At 39.3% G+C, this 24,488-nt stretch overlaps 3 protein-coding genes across 3 annotated transcripts in view; 2 read left to right on the forward strand and 1 right to left on the reverse strand.

Annotated features, from left to right (window-relative positions):
* The window catches only part of LOC146626563 (receptor-type tyrosine-protein phosphatase H-like), a 447,591-nt gene that overhangs the window by 121,160 nt on the left and 301,943 nt on the right, over nucleotides 1–24,488 (reverse strand). The window lies entirely within an intron of this gene.
* Nucleotides 5,049–6,390, forward strand: LOC146626575 (uncharacterized). Its single transcript, XM_085361371.1, has 4 exons — nucleotides 5,049–5,116; nucleotides 5,293–5,374; nucleotides 5,590–5,742; nucleotides 6,020–6,390. Exons 2-4 carry the CDS (start codon nucleotides 5,304–5,306, stop codon nucleotides 6,177–6,179), a joined length of 384 nt encoding a protein of 127 aa, XP_085217497.1. The 5' UTR covers nucleotides 5,049–5,116; nucleotides 5,293–5,303; the 3' UTR covers nucleotides 6,180–6,390.
* On the forward strand, nucleotides 7,091–22,571 carry LOC146626576 (transient receptor potential cation channel subfamily M member 4-like). Its single transcript, XM_085361333.1, has 28 exons — nucleotides 7,091–7,165; nucleotides 8,071–8,132; nucleotides 8,219–8,396; nucleotides 8,800–8,980; nucleotides 10,000–10,169; nucleotides 10,387–10,564; nucleotides 11,056–11,120; nucleotides 11,226–11,465; nucleotides 11,796–11,898; nucleotides 11,991–12,112; nucleotides 12,277–12,573; nucleotides 12,668–12,769; nucleotides 12,879–13,007; nucleotides 13,886–14,015; nucleotides 14,185–14,330; nucleotides 16,574–16,686; nucleotides 17,273–17,386; nucleotides 17,488–17,528; nucleotides 17,620–17,852; nucleotides 18,249–18,364; nucleotides 18,614–18,746; nucleotides 18,849–19,023; nucleotides 19,118–19,283; nucleotides 19,374–19,555; nucleotides 19,861–19,993; nucleotides 20,082–20,154; nucleotides 21,275–21,365; nucleotides 22,365–22,571. The coding sequence occupies exons 1-28, from the start codon at nucleotides 7,091–7,093 to the stop codon at nucleotides 22,394–22,396; spliced, it is 3,780 nt and encodes a 1,259-aa protein (XP_085217459.1). The 3' UTR covers nucleotides 22,397–22,571.

Here is a 24,488-nt window from a genome sequence, read left to right on the forward strand (position 1 = left end):
TATAGGTGTAAAAATTTAATGACTCTGCATCTGTCTGGTGACACCAAGGCCCTACAGAGATCATCTTTCCAACCTTTAGGAGACACACCCTGCTCAGCTCATATGCCTTCTTTCCACTAATTTATGTCTTCTGTTCAGAGAGTGAACAGTAGAGAAGAATGTGAAATATTCAAGGATCGCTGCTTTTTCCTCTGCACTTGGTTATCAGAGTGGATCTTATATGTGTGCTCTCTTTCTGCAGTTAATCTTTCTGCTTAAGTCCTCTATGATTCCTGAATGCATTTACTGTATGGTGGACCTGGTCTCACATTAAGCATGTAGGATTCCAACAAAACTGTCTATGTTTTGACATAATCATATTTTTTTAAATGTTTGTAATTTGGCAGAGCATGGCCTGAGGACAACAGGAGCTCAGCATGAACATTTAAGGCTCAAGGATCTGCCTGGATGATCAAATAATGTAATATTGGTTTTGTTTCTGCTGAGGTCTGTGAAGCTTAGCTGACATGTTAGGACTTCCAGATAATGTAACAGAGACTGCTGGGAGTTTATAAAGTTGAACTTCAATAGTTGGTAAGACTAATTATCAACTGTATAATAGAAAAAAGGGATGGTGTGTTCATACGCCATACTAAACTGAACATATTTATATATAAAGAAAAAGATCAATATTTGACCCTTCAGTGACCCCACAGGTCAGGGGAGTGGGTGAGGCTGAAAATTCACAGAGGCTCAGAGAAGAAACGCTTCTGCTCATCAAGTATTACTTGAATAAACACAGAGTGAGACCTTAAATATTGCACACTGTGTCAAATAATACAGGATACTTTGATCTCTAAATTGCTCTGGATGGAACAGCAACAGACCCTAATGCTTCTAAATGGGATGAAAACAGCAATTTTCAAATACTTTTACTTACTTTAATCCAGTGGATCTGAAACTGTGGGGCTGCTCCCCTACAGGGGGTGTAGAGCCAATGTATTAGGGAGGCATGGATGACCATGGGAAAAATATAATTCTAATAAATATGATTTATGTAAACAAGAATTTGCTGAGGCTATAGTGCTAAACTGTGTTTCACTAAAACTTAATCTGAATCATTTTTTTATTATTAAAGGCTGATATAAGAAATTGTAGGTTGGAGGCATGAAAAATTACTGCCTTACTCAGTCATCGTACAACAGCATTCATTCCTTTGAGGCCACAGCCATGCTCAATATTAAATAATTACTCTTATTAAAAGCTACTGGCTGCCAAAGGCAATTACCTAGATTTGAAATGGTTCCACATTCATTTAGATGTGTAGAAGGAGACAGGAGGACAACAGGAGTAATTGTACAGGGTGGGCCATTTATATGGATACACCGTAATAACATGGGAATGGTTGGTGATATTAAAGTCCTGTTTGTGGCACATTAGTATATGTGAGGGGGCAAACTCCTCAAGATGGGTGGTGACCATGGTGGCCATTTAGAAGTTGGCCATCTTGGATATAACTTTTGTTTTTTCAATAGGAAGAGGGCCATGTGACACATCAAACTTATTGGTAATGTCACAAGAAAAACAATGGTGTGCTTGGTTTCAATGCAACTTTATTCTTTCATGAGTTATTTACAAGTTTCTGACCACTTATAAATGTGTTCAATATGCTGCCCATTGTGTTGGATTGTCAATGCAACCCTCTTCTCCCACTCTTCACACACTGATAGCAACACCGCAGGAGAAATGCCAGCACAGGCATCCAGTATCCGTAGTTTCAGGTGCTGCACATCTCGTATCTTCACACCATAGACAATTGCCTTCAGATGACCCCAAAGATAAAAGTCTAAGGGCCTCAGATCGGGAGACCTTGGGGGCCATTCAACTGGCCCACGACGACCAATCCACTTTCCAGGAAACTGTTCATCTAGGAATGCTCGGACCTGGCACCCATAATGTGGTGGTGCGCCATCTTGCTGGAAAAACTCAGGGAACGTGCCAGCTTCAGTGCATAAAGAGGGAAACGCATCATCATGTAGCAATTTCAAATATCCAGTGGCCTTGAGGTTTCCATTGATGAAGAATGGACCCACTATCGTTGTACCCCATATACCACACCAAACCATCACTTTTGTTGTGCCAACAGTCTTGGAGGGATCCATCCAATGTGGGTTAGTGCCAGACCAATAGCGGTGGTTTTGTTTGTTAACTTCACCATTCACATAAAAGTTTGCCTCATCACTGAACAAAATCTTCTGCATGAACTGAGGGTCCTGCTCCAATTTTTGTTTTGCCCATTCTGCAAATTCTGTGCGCCGATCTGGGTCATCCTCGTTGAGATGCTGCAGTAGCTGGAGTTTATAAGGGTGCCTTTTGTGAGTAGCTAATATCCACCGAAGGGATGTTCGACTAATGCCACTCTCCAGTGACATGCAGCGAGTGCTACGCTGTGGGCTCTTGCTGAATGAAGCTAGGACAGCCACTGATGTTTCTTCATTAGTGACAGTTTTCTTGCGTCCACATTTTGGCAAATCCAACACTGAACCAGTTTCACGAAACTTAGCAAGCAGTTTGCTAACTGTAGCATGGGAGATGGGTGGTCTCGTAGGGTGTCTTGCATTGAAATCTGCTGCAATGACCCGGTTACTGCGTTCACCAGATATCAACACAATTTCGATCCGCTCCTCACGCGTTAACCTCTTCGACATGTCAATGGCTGTGAACAAAGAGAAACTTGTAAATAACTCATGAAAGAATAAAGTTACGTTGAAACCAAGCACCCCATTGTTTTTCTTGTGACATTACCAATAAGTTTGATGTGTCACATGGCCCTCTTCCTATTGAAAAAACAAAAGTTGTATCCAAGATGGCCGACTTCTAAATGGCCACCATGGTCACCACCCATCTTGAGGAGTTTGCCCCCTCACATATACTAATGTGCCACAAACAGGACTTTAATATCACCAACCATTCCCATGTTATTACGGTGTATCCATATAAATGGCCCACCCTGTACATTTCAACTAAGGTATGCAGAAGAGCATCTCTGAATGCATAACATGTCAAACCTTAAAGCAGATGAACTAAAGCAGCAGAAGACCACAACGGGTGCCACTCCTGTCGGGTAAGAACAGGAGACTGAAGCTACAATTCAGACAGCTCACCAAAACTGGTCAGTAGAAGAGTAGAAACTCCTGCCTGCTCTGTTACAACATTCAGATGGCAGGGTCAGAACTCGGCATAAACAACATGGATCCATGCTGGCTTGTGTCAGCAGTTGCTGGTGGTGTAGTGGTATGAGTATTGTCCACCATGTCCATCCCTTTATGATCACATTACTCATCTTCTTATGGCTGCTGCCAGCAGGATAAGTCAGTCTGGTTTCTTGAACGTGACTAGTTCACTGCACTCGAGTGATCTAGGTAATCTCCAGATCTCAATCTAATAGATAGAAAAATAGAGAAAGAGATCAAAATCTCTGAGAAATGTTTCCAGCACAGTGTTGAATTTATTGGCTGGTGAGTGTATGTTATAAACTAGAATGTCAATCGTGGTTAGGTCCATCACAATTGATGATCCATCACACAGTGAAATGCAAATGAGTGAAATGCAAAAAGTATTTTTAGTTATAAGTTATAACCTTTTCTTGTCATTGGCTGACTGTGTTCCATAAATTCATTATTAAAATCCATTGTGCGCCTCACTGACGTTTCAAAGAGTCATTTCCAGGACCAAATATCAACACCTTACCAGTAATTTAGGAGTAGCAATTCTCATGAAAATGGAAAAGTACCCGTAAAACAGCCAGTATGACCTTGACCACAAGCACAAGTTGGGTAAACCCCCGCTAGGTGGTCCTTGTTTGCAACTTTCACTAAAACCTGACCGTCCTGTGAGGAGTATTGATTTATTGGGAATTGAGGAGGAACAGACAGATGGATGGGCCGATGATGGATACCTCGCAATCACATAAGTTGCTCAAGGTTAGGCAGCAGCAGGTGTACAGGGACAGTTTTACCAGGATGCTGGGCTTTTTTTCTTTTCTTGAGATGCAGCCCCTCACGTCATCACCTGTTATCCCATCAACACTTGTCGTAATCCATGCTCAGTCATATGTAAGTTCATAATTATTTGAGCGCTAATTCTCTTGAGTACACGCACGCCAGCGATGACTCAGTGTATTATTCTGACAATGCAGACTGCCCAGATGGTAGTCACAGGAAAGCTGCACAATGGTCTCTAGAGCGGAAGCCGTGAATCAGAGGGAAGAGAGCCGGTCTGAGAAACAGTGTGTAGGATAAAAAACATTAAATGTGACACTGGCTCCCCATGGATTTAGTGCATTATTAAAAGATTAGGAATTATGGGATAATTTCCTAGAGAGGTGTTAGTATGAGGCCAAGTGCCAACTTTGATCTTTTGTTTCTGTGACCACTTTAAATGTGGATGAGAGTTCCTGAATGTGAACTCTCATCCACATATGCCGTATTCATCACCAACACCTTAAGGAAAACTATAAGATCAAGGAGTTGTTTTTGACATTGTGTTTGTGGTGAGGTGGATATGAGTGAAGGACACTGCAGAAATAAACACGGTGACGGCCAAAGTGACTCAAGGGAAAAAGGCACAGGAAAAATGGGGCGATAAAGAAAAGCCTGGAGAACTGGGGCTATTTTGGGCTCGGCGGGCTTCCTGCAGGTGATGGAAATGAAAGAAAGATTTCTGGAACAATTGCTCAGCAGCAAGTGAACTGAGGGAGGAGAAAGATGGAGGAGGAGGAGGAGGAGGAGGAGTGGGGGGCTGTAGAGCAACAAGTGAACATAAGAATCGATGTAAACATCACAGAAGGTCACCTTAAGTTTAAGTCCAAAGTTGTGTTTGGACGCCTTGTTTAAAGATTGTTTATGCTGGCATCACAGCTCTTTTAAGTAGGGAATAAAAAAGTGTGTGTTTGTTTGTGTGTGTGTGAGTTCATTTGGCAGTATAGTCAGTGTGTTACAGACACACCCCCTCATCCCACCATCACACTATAAAGGACCAGCGTTAGAAAGGGATGACAGAGTCAGACATCCAACAACCAGCAAGTTGTGTTGGTTTACTCAACAAGCCACAGCAGGTTTTAAGCTCTCCTTTTGCGGTAAGCATCTTTTGAGATTAATTTTTATACGATTCTAAAAGCTCTCTAAACACATAATTATTATTATTATCATTTGACTTTTATGGTTAAATCATTTTGTGCTTCTTCAACAATTGGGTCAGAAGAGCATTTTTTCTTTAGCACCACACTTAATTATTCATTCTATTAAATTGTAGGGCAGTGCGTTATGGAGATAGCTGTTCTGTTGCTGCTGACTGTCCCTTTGACTGCTGCCTCCCCACTGAGACGAACTCAAAGGTGAGTGAAAAAACACAGGGAACCACACAGCTCACAACGGCACACATAATGAAGTATCACTCTCTACCAGTAGAAACACAACATCAAAGCATGCTTGGGATGGCGGGAAATTAAAAAAAGTGTTTAAAGCAGAGCTTCTTATTAGTGTATCTCTAAGTTATATTATTGTAAATTATAGGTTACTTAATAAATTCCATATCCTGTTGGAAACACAGGTCAGACGCAGACGTCGTCCTACCAGGAGCAGCGGTCCGAGATGTAGGAGGGGAAATGTCAGAGGACACACACGAGCACCATGCTCCATTACTGAAGATCATCCCATTCACCTCAGAGAACAAACATCTGGACCTGGAGGCTCTGAGACACAGGTACAAAGGACGTGACAACGTGCTGAGAGTGGCTGTCAATAGAAAAAGAGCATTATTTAATTTGAAAAACTAAATCAAAGTATTTGTTAAAATTACATTAAATTAAAAAAAAATTATGGTCATGTCACTATCAGTCCTTTATTAGAGGGTAAATATTGTGATTGTTTTTCAGAAAGACAACACTTTTTTCCAACTTCATTCAAAACTGCATTTTTTTAATATGTGATGTTCTGCACCCTGAGTTTGATGTTCACCCTTCTCATTTTCATCACGACAGCATGGGCCTGAAGCCACGACTGCCGCGTGCACTTCAGCGTGGATGCCAGCTCGGGACATGCCAGCTTCACAACTTAGCCAGCACTTTATACCACTTCAGCAAAGGAAGCGGAAAGGAGGAATCAAAGAAGGCAAAAGATCCACAGGGCTACGGCAGATAGGACCAAAAGGAATGTCAGCAATTAAGGACTGAAGGGGTGGAGAGCTGCCCACATAGTTTTCCATCTACTGAAAACCAAATATCTCTATGTCTGCTCTGACTGACTGGTACTTATTAGAAATGTATGCTCGCAAATGATTTTTGTGTCTCGTGTGAAACGTGCGTTTTATACTTTAAATATGTAAATATTTAAATATGATATGCAATAAATATTTAAGAGAATTAAGTTTTTGGTGTTTATGTATAGTCTTAAAGGAAAAGTATAGTGCAATCCTACCATGATCACCTCTCATAAAGAGCCTTTGAAATGGTACAGACAGAGGACGACTATGAGACATCTATAAATTCGAGAAAGATGAAGCAATGACCTGAATTTCAGCTGAACAAGACTGTAATTTGCCTCTGAAACAAAACCCCTGCAGGCAGGATTTTCTGTTGTTCATTCTATTGTTCTTTTTACTTCTGAGGGAAGTGAGCACCACAGCAACACATACCCAACAGGTTCTACTACAAATGTGTTATATTTTTAGGCTCCAGTAACAATTAGAGGACACAAGCTTGGGCATGTTTAGCAGTCTTTCTGCTACAGTGGTGTCATTGAGGGTATTCAGTTCCAACAACAGATACCAGTGACCAGATAAGGGGATGAGGAAGTATTTCAATAAACTCTAGCCCACTTTGTGGTTCCGATTGGCCCTTCCTGTTTGCATGCGTTGGTGTAATTGTCTGCCTCTGTGAAACCACACCCTTACCTGTGTGCTGGCTGCACCTATTTTTCTTTGCGCACGCCGAGTGAGTGCAGTGGCAGGGAATGGGGTTTCAGCAGTAGGAGACAAGGTGGAAAATAGTCAGAAAGAAACCCTTTTAGTCCTTCCGCATATGTTTCTCATTGAGAACGACTGAAAGGGAAACATGAAAGACACAGGAGCAGAAGAAGGAGGAGGAGGCGACGGCAGAGACAATATTGGCCAAACTGAGAAGAGCCAGGTGGGTTAGATTTCACTCAAGTCCTTCAGCTGCTGTTGTGATGTGCCGCTACATTTTTTGGAAGTGGAAGTTAACGCTATACTCGGAATATCTGCCCATGAAGTTCCGAGGAACTGCAGTGAGCCGCCCATAGTCTTCTTGGAAAACACGTCGTGCAACAGCTGTCCAAACGTGCACGTTTGCGCGAACGACTGCAGGAGCTATCCGTCTGCTTTGTTTCCGCTGTGGTTTGTTGACCCTACACTTGTCTAACCGGTGGACGTTACAGCTTTAACAACTGGGAACGGCTTTTCCAATCATTTCTGACGCAGCAGTCTACTTTTTTTTTTTTTTTTTTTTTTTTTGGCTAAGCGATAAAAATGGAAAACACGCCACTTATAAGAAACTAACTTCTACTAAACCGAGCATCCTAACCATAAGCAGTTAAATAAGCGTTCCGGTGATGGTTAATAATGACTGCGTTCCGTTTAGTTGCATCAGTTGCAGGACTCTAGACGAGGCGTCAGCTACTGGCACCAATAAATGCAACGGGGCCATCATGGTTTTTTTTTTCTCAGTTAAACGGCCTGTGGGGAAAGTGTTCTCTCTTTACTGCTTGGCTGATAACATTACAGAAAGATTAGCACTGAATACATTGGTGAAAACAAAATGTAATGTAGCCCCACTGCAGAATACGCTTATGCACAGCCTGCCTGTTGCGCACACCTGAGCTCAAACTACGTCACATCATCAGAAATCACAGCACAGCTTGCCAACTTGTTACTGGGTAGTTTCTATTAGCCAAAGTCAACACTTGGACGGTTTTCTGCACCTGCTGCCACATGCATGAGATTTTAGGATTCAGAATTGAATCAGCTTCTGTAATAATTCAGTAATGTTATATAACTGCTGAAAAATGCTTTCAGAGTTGGATCCCCAAAATCATCAAGAAAAGAGTGTGCAGCACTTTTGTAGAAGATTCCATCAGGTACTGTGACCTCTGTCTTTTAATAACAGCACATGTATTTTGAGTAACTTCTCATGGTGTTGTTTATATCCCTCCACCTCTCTCAGTAATGGTGCATTGTGTCAGTGCGGGGCTGCGAGAGATGACCATGCCTCTGTGGCTCTTGGAGACTATTTCAGCACAGCCATCGTGAACCAGTGGAAAAGTGTGCAGCACTCCTCTGAACGACCGACAGATGCCTTTGGAGAGGTGCAGTTTGCAGGGGCCAGCAAGAGGCACAGCCATGTGGGTGCTTTTATTTTTCTCTCATAATGTTTGAATGCTTTATTTCAAGAGCCTGAGAGTTCTTGAACATGTGTACATGTTTTTAAAAGAAATGCCTCCAAAGGTGAGTTAAATAAAGGTTAAGATAAACCCTGAGCTGTAGTAGTCAATTCGTTGAATTTTCCTGACCTTCAGTCTACCTCCGCTCCACCTGAGTAAACAGAGTCAAAAGTCAGTACAGATCACATGACAAGCTTCTTTCCCCCCCCCCCCCCCCCCCCCCCATTTTATTACCATTTAAAGGCTGAAACGACTGAGTCGTTCAGCTTTAATACTAGTGTGATCACAGGCCATTACTTTTCAAATCTTTTTGCATTGTTGACATGGGCTTGCTTCTTTTAATCCATCAAATGTCTAAACTTAGTTCCTGCGCCTGTCATGGAGCACTGAGCCTTCTATGGTGTACACCATACTGACAGCTCATTGGCGTCTTCCTCTACCCAACCTGGTTGTTTCTGTTGTGGGCGGAGAGGGAAGGACACAGGTGAAGACCTGGGTACGGGAGGTCCTCAGACAGGGACTGGTGAAAGCGTCACAAAGCACAGGTAAAAACTTTATGCATCTGCCAGTGTGTCAGTACTCCTGGCAGGTGTGATGTGTCTGGCATATCTGAGCTCAGCATCTTATTTCTGTTCTGGTTGCTGAAGTGGGTTATTGTTGGTTAGCAGATGTCATGATAATTTCCAGATGACGATAAAAGAACTGACAAATGATCCTGTCAGACATTGAAACCTACTCATGGTGGTTTTTAGCGTGAAGAAAACAGCTATTACAAAATTTAGTCTCAACACACAACACGACTCCCTGGGGTCCGGTCCTAATTTGGTAGTACAATGGCCATTTCCTCTCTGGCTACTGTACCAAGTGCAGGTGGCATATGGCGATACTGATCCCCCCGTCGTCTGAGGTCACGCGCTGTTTTCTCAAAACAAGTCCAAGATGTACTAAAAAAAAAAAAAAAAAAAAATCAAAGTCCCAAACAAAACATGCACACAAAGATGCAAGTAACTACACAGCTCACACTCCCTAAACATCTTTGTTAGATAAGACATAGTACAGGGTGTGGTACCATATTTGGTGTTAAAACCCGTTGCATATAAAAACATGTTTTACGCATGTCTGTGGCCTTTGTAGTCTTTTTTTATGTGCTTTTAATTTTTTTTTACAGATAAATGTGTATGAATCTGATACTTGACTTGCTGTGGTCTTAGGTTTATTTCTCAGGGATCAATAATTTGGTCTGCTCCCTTTGTTTTTCTTCCCGTTTTGGTGCCCAGATTGTCAAGTCTCATTCGTTTTGTTCCTTTTAAATTAAAAACTGGTGTGAAATGTGAAACACATTTACGACTTTTGACATGACCTTTGTTTGTTCATGCTAATAAATTGTTGACAATCTTAGCTGTAAACCCCCCCCCCCCCCCCAAAAAAAAACCAAAACAAATTGAGATGCAGTGCAATATGTAAATAAAACAGAATCCAGTGATTTGCAAAGTCACATAAAGTTATATTTTATTCACTGAAGAAAATTGAAATAAAAATCAGATTTTCCCCCTGTTTCCCCCAGGTGCATGGATCTTAACTACAGGTCTGCGTGAAGGTGTTGGCAGGTGTGTTGGACAGGCAGTGAGAGATCATGCAACTGCAGCTTCTTCATTCTCGCTCAACAAGGTGGTAGCGTTGGGCATTGCTCCGTGGGGCCTTGTGGAAAAACGAGAGCAGCTGGTCAACCCTCAGGTAGTAAAGACTCTCACACATTTGCACATTTCTCTAAGCATTAAATCATATCTTGTTGTCTTTGTGGAAAAGGACCACGATTTGACACACGGTCCGTGTTGATTTGTCAGGTTTTATTGGGTGAACACACTGTTGGCAGTTCTTGCTGCAATTTAAAATAACTAAGGCTGAAATGTGGAAAGAAACGCTGGAGTAACTGTTTTTTCTTCTTTTGCAGGGAAGCTTTCCAGCAAAGTACTATGTCCAAAACATTTCCCGGGACTCCTGCTCCCTGGATAACAACTACCAGGCCTTCCTCCTCGTGGACGATGGGAGGGTGGGCCGCAGAGGAGGAGAAACAGATTTCAGAGCCAGACTGGAGGAATTCATTTCCCAGCAGCGCGCAGGCATATGGGGTCAGAGATGGTACCATAAACTATGAAGTACAACATTTATAGCCTCTGAATTAAAGCAGAAACTGTACTTGAGTACACATTATCTTCCACTCATGTATTCAGTTTAAGTTAACTTATTTAAATCTAATTGTGCTAAATGAGACTTAACTCCTGTACCATTATTCCCAAAATACATCCTTTCAGAGTTAACTTCGATCTTTACAGGCTTTACATGTTCCTTCGTGTTTTGGTTGAATGATTTTTTTATTTTTTTTTGGCATCTACGGGAGGAAAGCCTTGCATGTGACTGCATGTATCTTACAGTTAACTCTACAACATTTCCATTCAAGTAAAACAAAAACATCCACAGGGTGCTCTTTGTATGAGTGTCAGCTGTTGTGCTTCATGAAAATTATGCACTTTGCACATCTTAGTATGATCACTCTGATTAAGTTAGTAAAAACATTTGATCAAGATTGGAAGATGCTAAAAATTGTTGTATCTTTTTAAAGGAAGTGGCAGCATTGACATCCCTGTCGTTTGTATGCTGATATCAGGGGAAACAGACATGCTAAAGGTACAGTCCTTTACAGCTTTTTATGTGAATTATTACAACAAAAATGGCAAATTCTAATTTAAATTGTGCCAATCTTTATTTCATGGTTTTTGTCATGTCTGTCAGAGAATGGATCTCTCTTTAAAAAGCTGCATCCCCTGGCTGGTTCTGGCTGGCTCAGGAGGCTTGGCTGATTTCCTGAGTGATATCTTGGAGAACCGGTCTTCAGCTCCAGCTGTGCCGTCCTCTGGTGAAGGCAACAGTGAGGCTCCTAAAACCCCCAGTGTGGATCTCAAAGACAGAGTGGCAGAACGGTTTAAGAAGCATTTTCCTTCAGAGGCACAGACCGACAAACTAGTTGAACAGGTGAGTGCTGAGAACAGAAACATTGTGTTGGCCTTTACTCTGCAGAAGAGTATGAGGAAAGACTTTTTATAGCCTGCATATCTGTCAGCTGCTTACTAAACTGTATTCAGGTCTAATATTCATGCCCTCAGGGCGCTCGATCTTTTTGTCAGTTTTTCAGGATCGCAGTTGATTAAAGTCAAACCCTCTTGCTTAATTAGAGGCTGTGCCATGAATGACATCATGAGTTTGAAAAGAACCTTTGTCACCAGTTTCTTCATCACTGTCGAACATCTTTTTTCTAAAATATCTTGCATTGTTCCTGTTCCCTTTCCCATCTTCTGTCTCCAGGCTTTGAGCATTTACCAGAACAAAGATTTGATTACAATCTACCAAGGAGAGCACGAGAGTCCAAATGACTTTGACACAGTCCTGCTTAAAACACTCGTGGGAGGTATGTATAAGTAGACATTAATTGTACAACATAGCAGCAACATGCACTTTTAGTCCTTATTTTGATTTTTGTGTTGTCTTTATGTTTTTCAGCAAGTAAGCAGCAATCATCAGTTGATGCCAGCCCTTATAGTGATGAGCTGAAACTAGCAGTAACGTGGAACAGGGTTGACATTGCCAAGAGTGAACTCTTCAATGGAGACATCCAGTGGAAGGTGAGGAGGGAAAAAGACACCACACTGAATGGAAATGCTCTGAAGTACATTGTGCAGTTTATTATACCACTTCTGACAGATACAGTTTATCTATGATTTACAGAATACTTGGCTTAAATTATTAACCTGTCCTAAAACATGATCTCCTTCCTCCAATTAAACAGTACGAAGATTTGGAGGACTCAATGACAGATGCGCTGATCAACAACAAGCCCCAGTTTGTTCGGCTTTTCACTGAGAATGGCTTGAATATCCTGGAGTACCTAACTTATGGCAGGCTGGAAACCCTCTATCGCTCTGTGCCAGATGGGACCTTGCTCTATCAGCTACTACAACAGTGCCTAGCAGAGCGGCTGGCAATAGTGGAGCGTCACTCACCATCAGAAAAACAGAATTCGTCCTCAAAAATGGTGAAAGATAACAATCAGGATGGACCAGTGAAGGAGGTCACCCTTTTTGAGGTAAGTTTGGGAATCAAAGAGATTCTGTCCTTTTTCATTAATTATGCTTAAATAGATACTGTTGTGCTTATTGTCCCACCCATGGGTTCCTCAGGTGTCAGGGGTCCTGGAGCTGTTAATGGGTGATGTCTGCCAGCCTTTATACTATAAAGCTTTGGGCTTACAGTTCACTTCATCCAAAAGGACGTCTCTGAGGGTACTTTGAACCTTTCAGAATAAACACACAGTGTACTTGTGCTGACTGCATTTCTATTTTTATGGTTAACATGACAATAAATGTTCTTACTTTTTTTTATTCATCCCAGCGTGCAAATAAGGTTCTGCGTGGAGATTCGTTCTATCGGCAGCTGCGCTGCCCCTATCCCTGGGCTTCACTCTTCCTCTGGGCTGTACTGCAGAACCGCAGTGAGATGGCCCTTTATTTCTGGGAGATGGTAAAAGCTCTGAGACAAACTGGTGTTCAGCTGGTTTGAAATGGATGGATTGTTATTTAAATAGAGCAGAGTTTTCAGGGGAAGTTGCACTATATTGGGCATGTGTGAGAATGAGCTGCAACTAGACCAGGGGTGAAACTTTAACGTTCCTGTCAGTGTAACAACACTGTGTTAAGAAAAGAAATCACTCCGCACGACTCTGTGGACTTAAATTCTAAGGAATAAATGTGTAAAAAGTTCTGGTAGCTCATTGCCCAGACTGTCCAGTTTTTAGTTTTTTCTTTCATCCATAATGGTAAAAATCCCCAGAAATTTCTATAGTGATCAAGTTTGAAACCTTTTGTCATCCACAATGGAAAATGGTTGGGGAAAAAAACTTTTATTACCTAATCCCACTGCCAATTCGATCAATTCTGCACTCTGCTTTCAGTCTCCAATATCATTGAAATGCAGCCACACGCTGCTCATTTTACATTTTCACTCCTCTCTTTACTTTTCCTGACAAGCTTGCATTTAAATCTGACTCGCCCATCTCTCCGTCTACTGGGCTGTTTTCGGGATGTCTGCCTTTACATGTGAAATAAAGCCCCACCCCCGTCTGCACATCCACATCCTGACGGGCCATTAATACCATTAATGGGCATTGGAAATGATCTCAGCCTGCGGGTTGTACATTTGACAACCTCGAACTAGACGCTGCTTACCATGTATCAAAGTTGTTCGAGTCAATTAATTGCAATATATTGTTAATTATTATTTTATGATCCTAATTGTTTTTAAATATTATACAGTCATAGTGTTAAGTCTTAATATAAAATTAAATAATTGCTAAAAACATAAAGTAAAGTGATGTTGTAAATTGGTGATCTCCTTTCCAGGCAGGTGAGGCAGTCCTGAGTGCTCTCAGTGGCTGTAATATACTCAGAGACTTGTCCAAACTGGAGGAGGAGACTGAAACCAAACTCTCCATGAAAGAACTGGCCCAGAAGTTTGAGAACCTGGCTCATGGTGAGACAATAACTGCAGTTTTCCACTACACTGTTAGGATGGTTTGATATCTAGTTTTGCAATCATTTTATTTAATTTCCTTAGAATTTTCCTTTCAACAGCTGATGTAACACAATAGTAACAAATCTCATCGAACTCTTCATCACGTGTCTTGTCCACTTTATCTCAGATATTTTTAGCTCTTGTTATCGGAGTGATGAAAACCGTTCCTTCACCCTGCTAATTAGGAAGTCTCCCATCTGGGGTGACACCACCTGCCTTCAGATGGGCGTGAGTGCCGATGCCCGGCTTTTCTTCAGTAATGATGGCGTACAGGTGTGTCATATTTGTCATTCATGTGAATGGCATTCCTTTCATCTAGCACATGGGCAATGAATCTGAATAACATCGTCATTTTCCAAAATATAGGTAACAAATGCAAAGAATGGAATGATATTTTGTAATGATTGTGAATGTAAATGTTTGAAATAAAATGAACTGAATGCTATTAAACAAATGAACATGAAATCAAAGGAAGCCATCATATTTATATAGAGAAAATATTGATCAGTTGAGGGAATAAAATGGGTCATTCCATCCCAAATAAGCCAGCTTTTGTAACATTTCTTGCTTGAAAATCTGCAATTTGCGTAATAATTTTGTGGTCCAATAGTTTGAACAAATCTAATCTTTGAAATTCTACCTTAATGTAACAAATAATTTTTAAAGATATAATAAAAAAAAACAACCAAAAAAAAAACCCCCCATTGTCCTTCGACCCACTTTCAAATGATGTGTTTTGTACATTGAAATCTGCAACAATGTTTTAAGATTGATATCTCAAAGACTTTCACTCGGCCGATTAAAATGAATCAGTGTTTTTAATTTGCATTAAAAAAACGTGAGTAACAAAATTGCAGCTTCTAGATGGTACTGGAATTATAATTGGGAAATAATTCAGTTAAATTTTCAGACCTTGGTCACTCTGTCACAAATCGAGGTTTTAAAAAAAATTATCAGTCAAATTTTTCTATTAAAATATGTTATCGTTCCAAGTTTGGACGTACATAATGATTACTGCGAAATTTTAGCTTATATATTTTTATATACTGTCAAGCAATATATTAAAAAAAGGCTAGCAGATCATTCTCACCTGAAATATATTTTCGTGTGAAATATTCTCTTCCAGGAGTGTAGGTCTCAAAATGGTAGGTAGGTAGAACAGGTTATGAAAATGAAAAATTTGCACATATTGTACAAAAGAAAATTGTTTCTTAGTTATAAATTGAATACCATGTGTTGTTGTTGTATTTAGATTAGACTATCTACTGATATTTTTACTTGTACAACTTGTGATATTTCCGGCATAAAAGTTAAATAGAACCAGCATTATTTTTTTTTTTTTTAAATTGTGTGCACAAATATGGAATTTTAAAAGATTGCTTTAATTTTTCGCCAATACGCAGACACTTCTTCATGTATTTGTCCTAAATGAGAAATCCTGTTTTTATCCTGGCTTTTATCTTTAATTGTTTTTCTGATAGTCATGTTCAAACATTGACTTTTTCAATGTGGGGGAAAAAAAAGGCATGAAAGTGTGCAGAACGGTCTTTAAAAAAAACAAAAAACAAAAAACGGATATCTAAAATGTTATTTGATATAAGAAGCTGGGAGATGATGGAGCAGATAATATAATGACCCAGGTCTTGAAAAAACAAAAACAAAAACATACGCATATTTAACAAAATTATTTTCTGAATTGGAGTAGCATCTGTATTCTGTTTGGACAGATCAAAGATGGTCTACTGATATTTTTGGTTTTGTTGTACGTCATATTAATACCTGTAGAATGAAATTCTTCCTGTTTTGTAAGTGTGAATTATTTCATGGTAAAAAGGTTTTCTACAGATTTATTTTACAACATTGTGTTATTCAGCTATCAACTACAAAAATATCAGTAGTTCTCTTGCAATTTGAAGTTTTTATTTAACATGTGCTCAAATATGGGATTTTGCAGGAATGCTGGACTTTCTTTTTCTTTATATTCTAACTAACCAATACTTAGGACATTTTTGGTGCTTCTGTCCCAAGTTACAGATCAATTTTGATGGTAAGAAAGGACAGTGAAAATTCAGTCTTTCATCTTTAATAGAGATATTCGTGTTCAAACGTTGCCTCAGATTTAGATGTGGAGAAAAAGACCTTAAAGTGGGTACATGGACAAATTTTCAAAAAACACATCTTAAAAAGCACTTGATATATTAAGCTGATGATGAAGCATAAGGCTGTTTTCATTATACAAACTAATGTATACATATACAGTCTCTATAAATAAATATGCTAATACACAATGCCTTGTTATACATCTTTATACACTGATCTGTAATTATTTAGCTACTCCTATCTAAAAGTATTGCTTTTTATAAAGAACTTATACACACGATCATCCAGATTTGTACAGTACAACAGTATAAATTACTTACAAATGAAAAATGGCATAATGCTTCCAAAATAACATATCCCCATGTTGAGCCAGTACTGCTGATGGATAAGTCCTTGTTTTTTCTCTCCTCTTCCAGTCTCTGCTGTCCCAGATCTGGTGGGGTGATATGAAGAGGAACACAGAGGTCTGGAAGCTCCTGCTCGCTTTCTTCTGCCCCATCCTCTGCTACACCAACCTCATTTCCTTCAGGTAAAGCAGTTCTACCACAGAGGTCATGTTTTTGGTTGTGTTTGCGTGCATATCTTTCTGTCTGTAATCATGATAGCGGAAATGTTTCGAATCAATTCTGATAAAACTTTGTGGGAGTGTAGAGTGGGATCATGATGACCAGTAATATTTGGCTTACTTTCACCAAAGTCTTTAAGGTCAACTTATTGATTTATGTCTTTTATCTTTAAAACTACACTTAAAATTCAGCGTCCTTTGTTTATATTGGCGACATTTAGGAAATTATACTGGTATATGGGTATTCTAAATATCACATTATAGTTTGTCTCAAAAAGTATTGTGCCACATTTGACCTCTGACCTCAGTTTTACATTTCACACCTGAAGAAAGAAAATGAGCTGCGTAATAAGCTACAAATATACTAAATCTATATTATATAAGAAGCTCAAGTTATTTGTGTCCATGATTTTTGTGTAAGCTAATCTGTCACTCATATTTGGTTTTCACTACACTACAGACTATTGTGTGTGTGTGTGTGTGTGTGTGTGTGTGTGTGTGTGTGTGTGTGTGTGTGTGTAAAAAAATTTCTATATATTCCACCTCAAAGGACACAAGACAATCAGCTGGAGGAGGAGGAAATGCCCAATGAGGATGCAGTGGCTCAGGACTCTGACAACCTTTATGGGACCACCGTCTTCTCTTTCTCTGACATCAAACAGCAGTAATATTTCTACTTGCACTCTTCAGTGTTCATCCATAGAACATCAGTTTGTTTTTATGTCTTAGGTCTACTAATGAATTAAAAATGTTTTCTTACACCAGTGAAGTTGACTCAGACGTTCACAAGAGTGATGCCATTAAAGGTGAGTCCTGTTTAAAGAGTCATCTGATTCTTGTCTCCACATGCTGTCATTTTAGTCACCTGTTAATCTGTATTTATAATCCTTGATACAGGTGTACCTTACCGACCACCACAGCGTCCATTCATAGTGTCACGCTGGCGTCAGTTCTGGTTTGCACCGGTCACCTCCTTTTTGGGCAACGTCCTGATGTACTTCCTGTTTCTCTTGCTTTTTGCCTACGTGTTGTTGGTGGATTTTGAGCCCCCACCACCCTCAGGTCCAGGTGCTGCGGAGTGTGTGTTGTACTTCTGGGTATTCACCATCGTTTGTGAGGAGATCCGACAGGTGAGTGAAGAGACACGTCTTACTTAGAACTTTATTATTTTTATTTATGAATGTAATAACTATCCCCAAATATAATGTATAATGAACTATCCCCAAAGTGCCATTGCGACACAGTGGTTACATGCTCCTGTGTCAAAAGCCTTAGATTCAAGATTGACATTAAAATAAGAAAAAAAAATTTTTTATTCGTCACCGATTTTATGTGATTAAGCAAACACTAAAAAAAAATCACAAATTAAAATCTTATCCTGTCAGATTTTACTCACTTTACTGAAATAATAGTAACAGTAAATGGAAAGTGCGCGTCTGTATTTGGATACATGTCACCTAGGTATAGTTGAGTTTTATTTGTTGTTTTTTTATGGATCTGTAAAGTCATTTGTCTTCTTCATCAAGACCATTTTTTTGGGGACGATGACTTGGCGTCAAAGGTTCAGACTCTACATTCAGGATGTTTGGAATAAATGTGACCTCACCGCCATCAGCCTGTTCATTATAGGACTAATCTGCAGGTATGGACAAGAAATAAAAAATAATAGAAATGATCAATTCTAATTTTTTTTTCTACAGTAATATTTTTGAATGAGGCTTTGTCATTGCAGATTGTAACATTTGTAAAAACATTGTCCTTGGTTCATATTTGGATGTCTTAAGTGTTCTATAAAATAATTTTCATTTCCGGGTCTTTAGTTAATTTACAGCTTTGCCACCAGGTGGTGCTGCTTTCACACTGATTCAGCATTACTGTGCTTGTGTTTCAGGATGTTCCACTGGTCATATGAATTTGGACGGGATGTCCTGTGTTTGGACTACATGGTCTTCACCCTTCGCCTCATTCACATTTTTGCCATTCACAAGCAGCTGGGACCAAAAATCATCATTGTAGGAAAGATGGTGAGAAAGTTACCATCAGTTGGCAATATACTTTTTTTTATTATAGACTTTTTTAATAATATAATGTCAGAAACAAAATGACAATTTCCTCCTCTTGTTCAGATGAAGGATGTCTTCTTCTTCCTCTTCTTCCTGGGTGTATGGCTCATGGCGTATGGAGTTGCCAATCAGGCTCTGATCTATTCCTACGATCCAAACCTGAATCGCATTTTTCGGAGAGTTTTCTACAGGCCATACTTGCACATCTTTGGACAGATCCCTGTGGAAGAGATGGATGGTACAAGTGTTTGTGCAACTGGCATAAAAATAAGAAAATTGAATGCTACTGTAAAGCTTTCTTAACTTTCTCCTTTATGTCTGTTTTGTTGCAGTGGGCAAGGACTGGGATGTCAACTGTACACACAATGTGACTTTGATTGAGAGCGGTGAAGAGCCGTGTAGAACTCATGAGAGTAACTGGCTGGTAGTGATTCTGCTAGTCGTATATCTCCTGGTCACCAACATCCTGCTCATCAACCTGCTTATTGCCATGTTTAGGTAAAGAACAAGTCTTTTATTATATCTGAAGGTGCGTTCACATACTGAATGGTTTGACTCAGTGGCTCTGATCTGCTTGTATCCACACAGCTACACTTTCTCTAAAGTGCAGGAACACAGTGACACCTACTGGAAGTTCCAGCGTTACAACCTGATTGTCGAGTATCACTCCCGTCCTTCTTTGGCTCCGCCTTTCATTATCCTTTCACACATCAACCTCTTTATTAAGAGGGTCATCCGCAAAGTGCCCTCTGTAAAGATTCACCACTTTGGTCAGTATTGGATCAGAAGTCGTGGATTTTATTAATATAATAAAAATAATTAATACTGCTAATGTATTAAAGTTATTGTCCATTACACATGCTGAATCAGGAAGCCTCAGTTCCATAGTTCTATTATCTTTGAGTTTTTTAATCAGTGACTGTATTTTTTTTTTAAATTGTTTTTATTTTAGTTGCTTACTTAAAATGGAAGCATCTAAATAATTTTCTTGCTCACTGACCTCAGTTCAGCAGTGATGAAAGCATGAAAAGTGAGTTGAAAGGTAATCATTTCAACCCTTGGTCTGTACTATCAGTGTTAGACTTGGAAGCAAAGGCAGCGAACAGATTATCAACGTGGGAAACGATTCAGAAGGAAGACTTCCTGACTGCTCGAAACAAGATCCAGAAAAGCAGCGACTCAGAAAGGCTCAAACGGATGTCTGCCAAGTGAGCACCTTCATCCTCCACTGTAGCAGCATTATTTATTACTGTGTGACTCCATCATTCTGAAGTAAATGTATCTTTGTTTATATAGGGTAGATGGTGTGCTTAAACATCTGAGTGAAAGCAGAGACTTTGAACACAGACTACGGTCTCTGGAGAATCAGGTAAAACCGAAGCTCCAACTTATCATTTTGTACCATTTGAGTCATTCATGATACATATGTGGAGCTGCTGTGAAAGAGCACATTGGTTCAGTCAGTTCAGTATTCTACATAAAGGTTAAAGCATTGAATTGCAGACTTGTTTTGACTGGTATAATAACAGGATGGTAGAATATAGGGAAAACACCTACTATTTAGTACAAAGACAGTTTTTTTTAATTTGGATTTACTGTGGCTGATCTTAAGCAACTCTGTAGTAAGCAATTTTATGTTTTGGAGAAAAGCAAGAAGTACTGATTATGGGAAAAAGCTGTTGTGTCAGTCAGAATGTTTTTAAGCATAGCTTAAGATTAGGATACGTCAGAGCCAACAATTCATGAATTGACTACATCACTGTGGTCTTTTTTTTAGTCACTAGATGGAGCTAGCCTAACTGTATTTAATTTGCTTCCAGTCTTTATATCTTCCTGACAACTGAAGAAAAAAGAATCTTACCATTGAACTTTTTTGTGATTTCCTACCTCTTTGGAGCTAAAAGATACCACACAAACACATGAGATATCAATGGGAAGCCCAGGACGTTCTCTATTCAGTACATGAAGACTTAATACCGTAGCTCGAATAAGCCAAAAGCTATAGACCAAAAACAAATGCCTATTAGAGAGGACATAAATGAATAGGGTGGTTCTCAGGAAGATGTGATAAGCTGGGCTGGACAAGTGTTTAACGGGTGGATATGAGTGGTATCCAAGTCAGACATTTTTTTTTTTTTTTTTTTTTTTTTTAATGGTCTGTCTTTGATTAAGAAGTTTCCTGTTTTAAAAATATTTTGTCCTATGGAGGGCAATAAAGTAACGTCCACCTTAAAAAGTAATCTTACTCTCTATGTAGTAAAAGTGTTAAAGTACTGCTTTAAGTGTCTTACTGCATAATATTTAATTAACAGTAAATAATCTGTCTTTAGAATTTTTATAGACACAAAGTTAAGACATGGAGTGAACAGACAACCTGAACACATCTATAAAGAAAACAGTCCTCCTTTTTTTCAGGTGCTTTTCATTGAGGTTTAAGAATGAATCTTTTCTAATATATAGTTTCATGATCTTCTGCTTTTTCTTCTCAGATGGAGTATTGCTCCAGTGCACTCAGCTGGGTTGTGGATACTTTATCACAAGGAAGCACATTTAAACCTCCTCGACCTCCACCATTACGAGGTATTTACTAGCAGTTATGAAATCATGCTTGCATAACAGCCTGCATGTTGAAAAGCCACTCTTCATTTACATAGCTTGCTTGACTACTAAGTGGCTGTAGCTCAAGTGGTAGAGCAGGTAATCTGCTAACCACAAGACTGGTAGTCCGATCCAGGGCTGTGCAGAGATGTTTAAAGGGGTGGGTGCTCAAAGTTAAAAAGGGGCATATAGAAGCAGGCTGAAGAACAAGAACCCACATTCATCAAGAATCTAAAATGGAATCGCATCATACTATATCACTGTCATCAGGTGGGGACAATAGAGAGCAATCGTAGCCTATGTTTCACCTGATGGGTACAGTGTTGCTGTTGAGGGGTTGCTGCTGCTGCTCCCGCTGCTGATAGTGCTGGAGGGCAGGGCTGTGTTGATCTGAGACTGTAGACTGTAAAAAGTCCATAGCAGAGATGGTAGCAGATTAAACAAGTGTTATGAGATAATAATAAAATACCGAGATTGGTTACAGCGCTTAGAACTAAAAGGCAACAAAACTGAGGAATAAACTCGGCTCTGTTTGTGTTTGTGAATCACTCTTTGACTCTCTGCTTCCTTCCATTTCTTCATCTCATCTATCACTCTCCACTTGCTGTTCAGGCACAATTTGCTATTGCATCGATCTATTGTTTAATTATCCACACTTAACAATTTTTGCACCTAATCCATAATAAAGTAATGATAGAAAAATGTTATAGACCCAAAACATTAGACCCAGCTATTCTTCAGCAAGATACTAACTCCTGACTTGCTGTCCAATGTGTTAGCATTGTGTATTAATATGAGATAGAAAGCACCAAGGTATAGAAAAAAAGTGCCTGTGTGAATGAGGTGTGCTGTACTTTGAGTAGTAACGCACTGTCTAAAAGTCAATTCGTAATGTACTGCTTTCTAAAAAAAGTTTGCTTTTTTCTTTTTGCTAAAATTTGTCCCTCTCACTCATCTTACTCTACCTGTTCCTCTCTACAGATGCATTTGCCTCCTCTTCCAGCTCAACTTAATTTAAGGATACCTTAAATCAAAGAGGACACCTTCACTTCACTCAAGTTCAGGAAAAAAAACAAAATTGGAAAACACACTCTCTTGAGAACTTCTATCCAGCCCACCACCTTGATTCTCACTGGACTTGGTTTACCAAAGCATATAAACACTGCACTGAAAAGAGAAAACATTTTATCCAGCCAATGCAAGACACTGTATGTCTGTGCGTGTGCGTGCGTGTGTGTGACTTGATACAATTAATGCTGTAAAACATGTTTTAAAAACATGCAATGTTTTACATTTTATTCTGATATGATGTGATAGCGTCTATAACCAGTTACAGTAGGAACACATTAATACTTTTTCAGTTACATTAAAAACGCCCAATATTTGTATGCAAATGTACATACAAATGTATTTGGATGTCTGCATTTTTATTCTTTTCTAATAACTTTCATACAGTATAACGATTCATTTTGATGATAAGTACAAAAGAATAACTGTAGTTCAACAATCTTCAAGGATTGATTTATTTGCTTTTACAGTATTCCAGCTAGAATAAATTAATGCATGACATAGGGTCGTAATAATTAATTGTGTAAAGCGAATAACAGGTTTTTTTTTTTTTTTTTTTTTGCTTTAATGTTTTGTTTGGTCCGTAACTCTGTTGTCACCATTTAAATAGTTTAACTTAAAACCAGAGTCTTCCATTGCCCACATGTGTATAGATAAAAAGGTGGAGCTGTATCCAAGACTGAGCTCAGATTGCTTTAGTAACATTCATAAGCATGAATACAATACACTAATTACATTGCACTAACAGTTTTAATAAAACAAGCTTTTGTTTTTCACAAATCATTAAAAGTATATTTGGGTCAGTAAAACACTGAGCCACTGACCTGAGGCTGTTGGGTTGGACTGAATTATTGCCAGCATTATTTATTAATGTCTACACAATCGGGATGCCTGTTTTTTGGAGCAGGAAACCTTGCGTTGCAACAGGACATACTCCAGTTCTGAGAACGCTGATATACTTGCTTTTCTTCATTGCAGCCACCATGAAATCAGCCATTCACAGACACGCTTAAACATGCAGACACATACACAGAAACCTACAGTTCAGCTGGAAAGTATTCACAAGTTACAGCCTTGTTCCAAAATGGATTCAATTAATTTTTCATCTCGCAATTCTACGCATCCTAATTACATACTTTATAATTACAAAGTGAAAAAAAGTTTGCTTGAAATTCTTGCAAATGTATTAAAAACGAAACACTGCCTTTTCCATGGCGGCTGCTGGCTGGTTCAGGAGGCTTTGCTGATTTCCCGAGTGATGTCTTGGACAACCTGTCTCCAGCTCCACCTGTGCAGTCTCCTGGGGAGGGCGACGGTGAAGAAGGTCCCAGCGTGGATCTTAAAGACAAAGTAGAGGAACATTTTAAGAAGCATTTTCCCTCTAAACCACAGACTGACGAACTAGTTCACCTGGTGTGTGCTGACTGAGATAATACATGCACATGGGGAAACAGGTGGCTGACGCTCTGAATCAATTCCTCATTCATAACAAAGTGCAAAGATGAGCAAATTTTGTAAATTGAGTAAACTTACAATATATAAGGATGGAGATGATAATCAAGTCAGAAATAGTAGACTATAGAACTGTAGACTTGATCTTTCTAACTGTGGTCATTAATTAGTTGTCAGAAAATCAGGTAGTTCCTCTGACACTTTTACCGTATGGTATTTTAGGAATCACTGTTTAAATAAAGCTTTAGACACATAATCATTTATGATGTTGTAATCATTCACACATGAGGAAAAACCCAGATCTTTGAGATTTTCTGATTATCTGAGTGAATCAAGGCTAAACTGATTTTTACAGAACTTTATTTAAAGTGACTTTTTTGTGCAGCTGCAGACAGTCTTTGTTTTGACTACAATGCATGTTAAAATTTGTTCACAGACTGACATTCAGTCATTACATGACATCGAAGTATGTTTTGAAAAGCACAGTGTCGAAAATTTTGTCTAAAACACAACATATTTTCCACTGAAAATCCTCTAAATCAGTTTCAGTGGGACGACCCAGAAGGCATCTCTGTAACATATCAG

Source organism: Diplotaxodon limnothrissa, linkage group LG8 (genome assembly GCF_057381915.1).
Source record: "Diplotaxodon limnothrissa isolate DT_005_m linkage group LG8, D_limnothrissa_male_GT1.1, whole genome shotgun sequence".
In the NCBI taxonomy this organism is placed as follows: Eukaryota; Metazoa; Chordata; class Actinopteri; order Cichliformes; family Cichlidae; genus Diplotaxodon; species Diplotaxodon limnothrissa.